Source organism: Idiotropiscis lumnitzeri, chromosome 5 (assembly GCF_059441095.1).
Source record: "Idiotropiscis lumnitzeri isolate Australia: NSW breed Sydney's pygmy pipehorse chromosome 5, RoL_Ilum_1.0, whole genome shotgun sequence".
Taxonomy (NCBI): domain Eukaryota; kingdom Metazoa; phylum Chordata; class Actinopteri; order Syngnathiformes; family Syngnathidae; genus Idiotropiscis; species Idiotropiscis lumnitzeri.
In genome coordinates this window covers 29,443,563-29,455,445 of record NC_142395.1, presented here as the reverse complement: position 1 = coordinate 29,455,445, position 11,883 = coordinate 29,443,563, and the positions used below count along the sequence as shown (strand labels likewise).

At 42.6% G+C, this 11,883-nt stretch overlaps 1 protein-coding gene across 2 annotated transcripts in view; it reads right to left on the bottom strand.

The window, feature by feature from the left end:
- Window positions 1-2,730: 2,730 nt before the first annotated feature.
- Window positions 2,731-11,883, bottom strand: part of pde8a (phosphodiesterase 8A) — a 45,964-nt gene continuing 36,811 nt past the window's right edge. For both annotated transcript variants that reach the window (XM_088296075.1, XM_088296076.1), the window contains exons 13-22: window positions 11,768-11,838; window positions 10,249-10,413; window positions 7,656-7,704; window positions 7,325-7,460; window positions 7,049-7,247; window positions 5,854-6,071; window positions 5,113-5,245; window positions 4,529-4,693; window positions 3,696-3,825; window positions 2,731-3,227 (exon numbers count right to left, since the gene is read on the bottom strand). In XM_088296075.1, coding sequence (XP_088152201.1) covers window positions 3,121-3,227; window positions 3,696-3,825; window positions 4,529-4,693; window positions 5,113-5,245; window positions 5,854-6,071; window positions 7,049-7,247; window positions 7,325-7,460; window positions 7,656-7,704; window positions 10,249-10,413; window positions 11,768-11,838 — 1,373 coding nt within the window. In that variant the 3' untranslated portion in view covers window positions 2,731-3,120. The remainder of the gene's footprint in view (window positions 3,228-3,695; window positions 3,826-4,528; window positions 4,694-5,112; window positions 5,246-5,853; window positions 6,072-7,048; window positions 7,248-7,324; window positions 7,461-7,655; window positions 7,705-10,248; window positions 10,414-11,767; window positions 11,839-11,883) is intronic.

Below are 11,883 nucleotides of genomic sequence, written 5' to 3'. Positions count from 1 at the left end.
AAGAGTCACTCGACAAAACAGTACCGTGTCAGGACCCCGCCGCAAATATTGCCCACAGGTGCCACAAGACGGCGGCAGAGCACTGATCATGAGGCAACTCAACTCACGTCCACTTAGTTTCTCGGATGGCGCAAAAGCAACACGCGTAGCAAATGATGGCTGGTTTAAAAAAAATGATCGTGGAGATGCAGTATACACTGCACATCCTCACAATACAGATGGACATGAATTACTTTGTTTGCATTATATTTTTATATAAAAATAAAATTGGCACACAAATTGCAAAATTACAATCACTTTTTCTTCTAGTTCGTCATGTTTTTCTCCACAGGACACCCTCCAGGTAAGCCACTGATTAGCTGTAGTAAGACTGTAGTAAGAGCTGACTTATCTAAAGCTACCTGGCGACTTGTTTGTGTAGTCACAATTGAGAGTGAGAGGAGTGTACAGCTCCCAATAGGTCAGCATATCAATACTTGCAAACAAAAAAAAAGCGCATAGTAGGAATTCCAAGTATTAGTGCTGGTTTTTCTCGTAACCTTGTAAGCATGGGCAGACTGTTGTAAATTCTATTTCGTATCATGCAGATTTTTTTCAGTTTTCAACGCTTATAACTATCCAATCTTAGCATGTTATTTACATACATACACATTTAAGATTTTTTTTAAGAAAACAGGGAACCTATAGCTGAAAGAACGGTTCTCAGCCCAAACTCAACAAAAATTGCGCTCCCAGTCGTGATGGGTAAATGAAGCATCAAATCTGCTTCATGAACCCGTTGTCGTATTTTTGGACTCCAGTAGATGGCACTCTCTGTTCAACATTGGGCTGAAATCACAACGAATTGCCATTTTTTAAACCCTTTATTTAAACCAACAGTGCCATCTAGAGGAATCAAAAATACAGCAGCTGGTTCATGAAGCAAATCTGAAGCTTCATTTTCCCATCACGACTCCCCAGTGTATTTTGTAGAGTACCGGTATTTTATAATGTGACATAAGTTGATGAATTGGAAGGCTAGATCTGTTTCGTTAACTCAAGCTATTTGGAAGAATCCTGTGGAAATATTTCCCCATCAATATGAAATCTGTCCACTCCAGTCTACCAGAGGTCATAAACATTAATGACTGGCGATTCTTAATTTAGCGCCGGTGCACTTTGTTCACCAGTTGCAGCTGTGCAGTGGGCCGTTCCTCCTTCACTGGAGATCATCATTCAGTATTCAAAGTCGGAATCATGAGTGAAATATTTGTCCGTGTCTCGGCGTGAAAATTTGAGGTTTCCTAACAGCAAATTTGTTGTCACAGAAATATCTTGCGGTAAAAAGCAGAAACACGAGTGGAAAGAGGCACCAACGTTGAATCATTTCTTTTTATTTTTCATTGAATAGTTTCAATTTTTTTTCCGTGCCCTCAGACCAAGATGTGAATCAGAAGGAAGAAACAAGACTCCTGATTGAGTGTACAGTTGTGTCATCAAAGAGAAACGAACATACAAAGTAACCGCATTCATCCGACAAACCCTTATTTGTCTATGGCGTTGATATACTGCTTAACAAGGAAATATTCTTCATCAGCAACAATCTTTTTTTTTGACGTCTATTATTAGTAACCAATCTGAAGACGAATCTGCTCCCAGAAGGATCTTGGACAAGTGTCCAAAATAGAATGACGTTGGATTGAAATCAATGTGAGGCCGCGTCAAAACAGTGATAGACATTTCTATGCTGCACATCCGCCATGATGGAGCATGTCTTCTTTTTTCTTTTTTTTCTATAGACATGCTCTGCGTGACCACCAAATTCACAGGTTTTCAGCTCGCTAGAATGCTTGATCTCATTTGCTGCAAATCCAGTGTAAAAGTCTACAAAAATATTGAGATTTATTTGAACATAACCTGACTATGTTAGAATAAAACGCCAGATGTCTCTTGCAGTTGCACAGTGGGATGTACTGTATAAATATTGTATAAAATAAGGCAGTCTTTTCAGTAGGATAAACCAGATACAAAAAAATTCGGTCAGAGGAAAAAAAAAAAGAAAAAAACATTTCAAGTCCTAAATGGTTTTCACATATTTCTGCTCTTGTCAAATGTCAAGCGGTTTACAGCATGAAATCAAGAGCGAGGGATTGTTGCAACGATGATTGCATCCACACGGCAGCTCCTGATGATCAACAATAACAGCTTATTCTCCAATGCAAAAAAAAAAAAAAACGACACCCTGACAACGGAGACATTTCTAATATGGTTTACAGTGCAATCCAAAAGTCTTGAACTGGTACTGTACTTTTGATACGAAAATAAAATGTTTAATATGGTAATGCTTCATATGAACAAAAGTGAATTATATCTGAATTCATTGGCTTTGGCTGCCCCCCCCCCCTCGATATTCATTTTCTTATTCACCAACAAGTTCAATTAGGAGATTTTATATGGAAAATATGTTGAGTGTAAATAAGTGAGGATACCAAAGATAATTTAATTGTTCATCTATGATCGTCGCATTCTTAAGATTTTTGTCGCCCTCCCACATGACCGTTACTCCATGCCACTTTGTTGCATTTCTGTTGGGCACATGGAAATCCATGGACAGTTATTGAGGCGGGCCAGGGGGGGGAAATGTTATTTCATATCTCAGCCTTGAGGAGCAGAAGAAGCAGTCTTGTCTTGCTGAGTGAACAAGGATGGAGGAGGAAGGCGATTGTTTGACCCGACTAGTATTGAACGCCTTCCTTTATTCGCACCGCGTTTCCATTCTCTACTCCAGTGTTGCTGGCGCCGTCGCTAAACAAGAAGCGGTTTCTCCGCAAACAGCAAGGTCAGTTTCACAGGCAGGCAGGCCGGCCCGGACGGCCCATGTGGGACTGAAGCTGATCCACCAAGGCCAGTCCGGACCCCGTCTCAAGTCATGACCGGAGAGGCATGAGAAGTTCCAAAGGGTGCTGTCGTGCGTCCACGTCTTTTTCAATTTTTTTGTTTCCTTCCGCACAGTTCTCCTCGGACAAGCTTGTACGAGCCCGGCGGCAATATCAGTGCGGCGGCTGCCTGTCAGAACGTCACGGCGCAGGACTGAGTTTTCTGTCGGCGCGCCCACAGCACGAGCAGGGGGGAGTGCAGCGCCTACTCGGGAGGCGGTCGCAGGCTGTGCAGCTTTCGTTCGTCCAGGCCTTTCCAGTACTTGAAGTTGTTGTCCAAGTGCTGCATGAGATTGGGGAAGTCTGCAAAAGCTGGAGACAGTTCAGAGAAAGTTTTTTAGTTTGAATTTATGGACAGTCATTTCCATCTGATCTCAATATCTTTTAAGATGCAGTCAAATTAGTAGAGAATGAAGAACATACGCTGCTGTTATCTGTCTACATGTGTTGCGCCACCGTTTTTGTTTTTATTGCCGTTGCTTAAATGGTGGTAACGCAGCGACCCTGTTCGTTAGCACCCCAATGGTGTATTTCAGCATGAAGCTAGCAGGGGCTTTTTAAAATAAAAATTTTACGTTTTTGGATTGCTTTATCTACACGTGTCATTTTCCTTATTTCTGTTTTTAAGTTGACTTGCATCTCAAAGCAACACTGTAGAAAACTAAACAAAACAAAGCTATGGAATGCTATTTTCCAGAAGCTCATATCATTTTGGTATTTGGCATTCCTTTCATAATGTACTGCACATTAATATTTTCGTTCAAGTAACCACAACCTTACCATCCCAAGCATCGAACATGTCCGTTATGAAGTAATCTATAAAAGAAATCTGCGACTTTGGGATGCTACATGTGTTTCGGTCAAAGACTGGCATGACCACTGGAAGGCCTTGCCTCTTCTCCTCGTCCGTCTGGAACAGAAACAACAGACATCGTCATCGTCATCGCCATCGCCATCAAAACCCAACAGCAATTTTGTTCCAAGTACAGTTTTGAACTTAAATGGAATTTTCTTTCAAATCGTCATCTTCATTTTCTCCAAAGCGTATTCCGTTTTAAAACCACGACTGTTCATTTCAAACTTATCTTTACAATAATGTGTTCTTTGCGGCTCCACCTCCGGCGACGCCCATTTTTGCCACTTTTGCCAACAGAAAATAACATCACAGATTCTCAACGATAACGGCTCACCTGTTTTCTGAGTTTGGTCATGTGACATTTGCGAGCAACTGTGATGTCATTTTTCAGCAAAAACCACCCCCCAAATTTTTTTTTAAAAAAATGGCCGCACCATAGAAGGCGAAAAATTGGTGGATTTTGCGTCTTAATTCGTATTCCACAAACGCAATTTTACTCAGAATGCCGTGTTTAGACTAGAATATATTCTCAAGCAAATCTTTGTGTCTTAAAGTCGCTACTTTTGTGTTATTTCCAGCCAAGCAATTCGCGTTCAACAATTAAAAAAAAAAATGAACCAACTCAAACTTAAATCAATCATGACGTGCTTCCACGTACGTAACAAGCCTTAACAAACCAAAACGATTAAAAAACAAAAAAACAGTTCACAGCAATCTCTGTCATTCAAAACGTAGAACGAGAGCTTTCATATATGACCTGTGCAAAATATTCTTCTGAAATGCGTCCGGCCCATTCGATGCACAGCTCCAGAGGTCTGCATGGATTGGAGATGTCCGCACACTTGATCAGCATTCGCTTGACAAGGATGCGATTTTCAGGGGACGTCAAAATGCTTTTCACGGACTCCTCGTCATTATTTCCCTGAAAGCAGACACATTTTGGGCAACAAAATAACGACAACGCGTCACATATGTAAGATATTCACCCCAAATCTTCCTCAACATTCTCCGGAGAGTCGGATTTTATTTTTGGCCTTTCAAGTCTGAGTTTTAACACACAAAACAAAACGACCCTTTTGTCAAATCCGTCAAACAATTCAAAGCTCGATTTACATCTCTTGTGCACATTTGAAAGCGAAAGTAAGCCCTTGTCATCCTTTCCTTAAAAAGACAAGACAAGCTTTAAAAGTCTGCGCCGGGCATTCCACACGAGGACGAGAAAGATGATACCAAGTTGTCGAATTCTCTCCTCGCGCAGATATACGCGTCCATGGCGGCACCAGATTACAAGTCAGATGAATTTCTATTTCTCAAACTGCAACCTTTTGGACTTCATCTCACCCCGTTCTCCTCCAGAGCAGCCAGTGGCTTGTTGATGCTGTTGACAAATTTGTTGACATGTTCAAAGTGTTTGGTCATCTCGGTGGCAAGCACCATGTCAATGATCGCCTGTCGTAGTGTTCGATACTCATTCCTGGAGATACGGAGAGGCGGAGATCACAGATTAGGAAATCACATGAAAAGTGAGCAATCTCATCGGACTACAGTGACAGCAGCGATGAATGGATGCTTTGTTGGCCACCGTTTGCACCTCTCACTGGGGAGCCGTCGGTGCACATGAGAGATTCTGTTTTGACTTGAATCACATTAAAGCGCGATTATGTTAACAAACGCAACACTTGAACGACATGACACTGGCAGGAAAGCTGTACGATTTCTCATGGGGTAAAAAAAACATCTTATGACATAATGGGTTGATTATCAAAAATAAAATTGTGTTTATTCAAAAAGCTAAAAGAGGGGTCGCCATCTTTTTGAAAGCGAGAGCTACTTCATGGTCCACTCCGGAATTTTCTCCAATTATTAAAGTGTAAATAATCTCAACGAATAGGAGTTCCTTACAAACGGTATGATTTTGACATTTGCTAAAAAAAAACAGTTTAATGCTACACCTGGTTGAAGTTTGACAAACTAAACGTGCAACAAAGAGCATTACAAGTCGAGTATTTAAAACAACCACATTGCTTTACACGGACAAAAAGTCTGTTTAGCGCAGTGCTTCTCAATTATTTTCTGGTATACCTTTCGATGTTCTTAAATATGTTGCACTTATCATCTCGGGTTGTGATCTGGAAGGCGAGAGCAGCGTGGTGGCTCTCCAGCACAGCGGTATCGTTGTACAGGATGGCCAGTTCGCTTCCCGCGTTGCACAGGAAGCTGTTGGTGCGACCGGGATGATCGACGTCATGCACGGTGGCAGCAATCAGGGCAGCCACCTCGTCAATGGGATCTAAGCTTTGCTGTCGCGGCAAAAGTCGCGTGAAAGGCAGAGGAAATATCAACACGGGATGTTACATTTGAAGAAATATCAAAAGTAAAAATGAACCAACATGCAAGTGTCATGAAAAGGCGCAACGTTCAAATGTGAACGGCTCTCAGTTGCATCCGCGCACGGACGGATAAGAATTTCGATATTCTTCTTTGGAACACGAAAACGACAAAAAAAGTTGGGATTTCATTTGTGACTACAATTTCAAATTCCAGATCCCACATTTCCAAGTCATTAAAACCATCTGGTAAGGTCATTCCATTCTGTCATGTCGCCAAAGAACGATAACTCCACGAAGGATCTTCTCGTGAATCGGCTCCGTCTCTGCATGAGCTCACAATGACCTCATCTCGGGCCGAACAGTAATCTAAAAAAAAATTGGTTTCTTCGCCTTCCCTTTTGTAAGCCACAACGTACTCATAGGTGTCAAACTCTGGCCCGCGGGCCAAATTCGGCCCTCAGCGTAATTCTATTTAGACCCCGAAATGACTACGATACCATTTGACATTCTACATGATAATAGTAACATTCAAAATGATTAGTCATTTTAAAAACCAAACATTGTATTGCATTAATAAAACCACTTATAATAAAAAAATTACCCCAAAAATAAATCAGTATTTATATTGTTAAAAAAATTAAATGCTGGCCTGCGGCTTTGTTCAATTTTTACTTTTCGGCCCACAGTGGATTTGAGTTTAACACCGCCGACCTACACAATCAAATACAACAGCAACAAAAAAAAAAAAAGAATTAATTATCCTGGCGGATTTTACAGTTCTACTCCTTCCACATTTCTTAACTGATTCAAACTATTCCAACCTGTCAGTCAAAATTGAGCATTAAAATCTTTGTCAAAGACAACATTTTAGATACCAGCTCTCGTATTGGATCTCATCGGATGCGCAGATATTTTCTCAATAAAAGGTCCCTGATTTGTGAATTTACCTTGACTCTCTCCTTGCACAGAAAATATGCGGTGGCGTGCAGGACGTCGGCCGCATGGGAAGAGTTGTGGTAGGAGTTGCTGGAGTGGTAGTTGGCTTCAATCACTTGCAGCCACGAGCGCAAAGTGGCCTCAGGGCAGTTTAGGTACTCACAAACCCCAAAGCGGGAGAATATTTTTAAACCCAAGAAGGTCAAAGGCCTGGAAAGCGGAAATCCAGCATGGCAATATTTGACCTTTTGTTTTTTTGCCGTTTTAGATGAAAAGAGTTGCCTCACCGTTTCATGGTTGCAACTTCTAAGTTGAAAACGTCAAAGTCCCAAGAGTCCTCACTCTCCATGGTCTGAGCTATGCGAGGGGGGATGTCGTTGAGGGAAAGGGGAGTGGCCAGGTGACTCGGGATGTGATGGGGCGCTAAAAAAAATATATATATTGACTGCAATTGTGTCGTGCATAAAAATATAAATATATATTCAATAAATATATTCAAAAATAAATACATTATAATATATATATATATTATTATTATTATTAATTTATACATAAATATATTCAAATCAAATAGTGAATCCCATTTATTTTTTTCATAACAAACACAATGCAACTCACGTTTTGTGGAAAAAATGTATTCGTTTCCAGACAGTCTGCGTAAACCGTCCTGCAAACAATAAAAAAGGAGACAGAGTTAGCCAACATGCATACTTAACACGATCATTTGAGTGGTAACTTTTCACTTTTCACAGAGAAAATGGAACTTCTTAAGTTTACCGGCCCACAAGAAATTACATCATGAATATGAACTCTTGGATAACAAGCCACAAAGATGTTTTGCAACACTCCAACAAAGTAGAGCGGGGGGAACCAAGGCATCTCCAATATTTTGTTTTTTTAGAATTTTGAAGTTGAAGTTCTAATAACGTGGAGCCGGGCCCGTTTTCGCCACATCCCAAAAAGTTGATATGTCCTCAAGCAATGTTGTGACATAAAAACATATTTCACATCACGTCAGCTCTTTATTAAAAGCCATCCCAAAATACAATCTGCATGTTTGAGGCCAAGTGAAACGTTGACTTGACAAGTGAAAAAAGGAAGAGGGGACCGGCTCATCTTTGACCCGAGCATTGTCTCATGGCGGCACTGCCTCCGTACACGCTCGCTATTTTAAGACTTTCTCATCAGAAAGATGACAACTCCTCTCGAAATGTTCATTGGGTCCTTTGAGTTCGTGAAATGACACCGGACACTCCGGATTTCAAATATAAGCGCCCAGAACTCAATAAAGAACATGAAACATTCATCCATTCATGACCATGAATTTATATATTTTTTTTAATTTTGTTTTAAATTAGACGCTTTCACCGAACGCATCCTTTACAGGGAGGGCGAAATGTACGTGCCCCCCCTCCCATCCCCTCCTGAATCCACATGGTACATTTTGTGAGTTAAGTCATGCTTATTCATCGGAGCCAAAGAAGAACAGGATGTTTCCGAGCCTGCACGAGCGAGAGAAGCGAGGTACATGTGCAGGGACAGAGGAAAAAAAAAAAAAAAAGGAGGGGGAGGATTTGGTGAGTGGAAGAGAGGGCGGGCTTTTCTCTTCAGCCTCCAGGAGCACAAAGGACAATCTAACACTTCCTGCGGGGTCGTTGCCAAGACTGCCAACTTGGCACTTGGCCTACTTCGGAATTTCACCATCGCTTTCGCTCGATGACTCCCTCTCTCTGGATCTCTCTGTGCCTCAACAGTGACGCTGTCCAACCCGCGAACACACACACACACGCACACACACGCACACAGACGACAAAACGATCCCCATGAAGTGGGATGTGCAAAAATGTTTGAAAATGTTGTCATTTGCCTGCCGGCGCCGGACTTGGCGAAGGTCCGTTGTAAAGACACACAAAGGACCTGATTTGGTGAAGGTTTGTTTGCACAAAGATGAGAAATAGATGCAAAATACTGGAAGGAGAACATGCAACTGTTGCGTAATCAAGCACATAATCACGCCGGAGAATAATTGCGGCCGTTGGGTTTGCATCTCGTCTTTAAGACATATTTTTGCCGTTTGTGTCGTTGCAGAGGTGGAGGCAAGATACAATACAATGCAATTTTATTTTTGTAGCGCAATTCACAACATCTCGAACCGTAGCAAAGCACTTCCCATATGGTGGCATATAAATTAGCGGGAAATTCGCACATAAATTAAAAGACATCAAAAATGAGATACCCGAAGCGACAGTCTCATGTTGAGTCGAACGCTAAAGAGTAAAAAATGTGTCTTCAAACAAGTTTTAAAATTGGACAGAGAGGGGGCGGGGCTTGCCTAGCATTTAGTGGGAGCGCATTCCAGAGGGAAAGACCGGCAACAGCAAAGGCACGAGCCCCCTCCTGAGGTTGCGCTTAGTCCTCGGCACCTCCAGCAGCGGGCGGGTGCGTCGGGGTGGAGGAGCTCGGAGAGGTACGCCGGGGCGAGGCCATTGAAAGATTTGAAGACCAACACAAATATTTTAAAGTGAACTCTAAAGTGCACTGGCAGCCAGTGAAGAGAGGCCAAGATTAGGGTGATGTGATCCGTCTACTGAGCAGCATTATTTTGGCGCAACTGGAGACGAAGGAGGGAGGACCGGCTGACTCCAAAGTCAAGTGCATGACGGTAATCGAGCCGACGTGGAACCAAGGCGTGGATTACTGTTTCGAAAGAAAGGGCTTCAGCTGCCTAAAATGAAAGAAGCGAGATCGAAAAAAAGCATAGATTTCAAATCACCGTCCAGGGTCAATGAGAGGCCATGGGGACAACCGATCATTTCAGCTCATTTAAACATTTTTAAATTGCCTGAAATTAAATTAATAAGACATATCTATTTAGGAATGCAATTTGGGGGCTTCAGGTCTCAGGGCTGATTTGTAGCCAATTAAAAAAAAGCCCACAAGAATAGTCATGCCATACTATCTATTAAGAACATTTCCTTGCGCCCGGCTGATTTCAGCGGACTGGGGCACGTGCGCACAAGCCAATTTTCTTCTCTCCCTGGGATTCATTTTTTTTTTAGGGGCAATGTTTTTTCTTTTCGGGAATAACTTAACGTTACGTTCTTGATGTGCAGTATCATGAGGCGTACGGTTAAAGCAAGTCTGCATAAGATGTGTTCACGTTTTGGGAGGAAGCACATTTGTGATTTCGGTCTACATGAGCAGCGCTTACGGTCATCAGTCCTCCAACCAGGTCATTCGTGTGGGGGTCTTCGTCCTTTGTGCCCAGCTGTGGGGAGTAGAGCTCCGTCGTCCTCAGGATCTCAAGCACCCGATCCAAGGCCTCTGCTACAGGCATCGGGCTGCTCTCCTGTGCGGCATTGATGATGTTGATGACCTGGGGGGCGAAAGAAGTGACATTAAAATGACGAGAAATAACATTCGTCTTTTTCATAAAGAAAAGTAACATATATGATTGAGAGAATTTAAAAGGGAAGTTAGCCCTCCAAAAATCTTTGCAATAAGATATTCTATGCGCTTTCACTATTCTAAAATGGACATTCCGATTAATGTTGCGTTTGTGGAATGTGAGTTGAGCAGGAAAATCTCGCGTGGCGGCCATTTTGTCACTTTCTGTCGACTGAAAATGACATGACAGTTGCTTGGGCTCAGGTAATGACCAATCACGGCTCACCTGTTTGCTGAAGCTGCGCCCTGATTGGTCATTCGCTGGACAACTTAGCAACTGTGATGTCATTTCCAGGCGACAGAAATTACAAAATGGCCGCCACATGAGAACATGGGTACACTTAACGGCTCAATTTATATTCCACAAACGCAATATTAATCAGAAGGCCATGTTTCAACTCGCATCCAACATATTTTGGGGTTGACTTCCCCTTTAAAGACAAATCGGTGTTATGAAGTATAATTTAGCTAGAGTATTAGTGTGCGAAGATGTCCACGTTTCGAGTTTCGCGAGTGACATCCGGAGGTTCTGACTCCGGCTCCGGTTGGTCATTTACCATGTGGTTTGCCGGCGTGACTGTTTTCCTGTTCAAGAACTGGACAAAATTGCTTTTGTGACCGTCACTTTCCTTTGTTTCCCCCCGCCCATTTCACCTGAGCCGCAGCATGCCTGGAACTCGTAAATTAAATACTGTCTCAGGACGTAAAGCAAAAAAAAAAAAAAAGTCTAATTGAAACACAATATTGTGGACAGAAGCTGGAAGTGTGAATTATCAAAAGTGGCTATCAGGAAATGAATCAACCTGGCCTCATGGATGTTTTCATTTGAAGCATAATCTTCCATTGGCCGCCTGCGCACCCGCGCACCCCCGCACATGCACAGTAGTAGGCGACTACCTCACTGCGCTTTATTGTGGAGAGGATGGCGCCCACGGGGACTGCCTACACAGTCAAACGATACATCCGAGCAACTGTTGTATGTCATATGAGCCATCCCTGGGGACTTTCTCTGTTTCCTTCAGACGACGTCAAGCACACAAACAACAGGTCAGCTTGGCGCGGCATCCTTTCTCGTGCGTGAAATGTGGCATTTTATCACCATCCCCCCTTGACATGCTTGCGTGGCCTCTAGAAAATTGCGTCTATTTCTGGTCCATGTACAAACAGGGCTCCTAGCGGTGGTGTTTTTCTTTTTTTTTTTTTTCTAATAACGGCAGTGTTGTCATGAGATTGGAAGCATCTGCACACACTGGTGATCATATGACTCGAGTCCGAGGCGCCACCTTAGTGATGGGAGCCTCGATCGTCATGGAGTGGATTCGGGCCATTGAGGAGTGCCTTCGCTGTGAGCTCCCTGCAAAAAATAAAAAATAAATAAATGAGTCACGATGTTACAAAC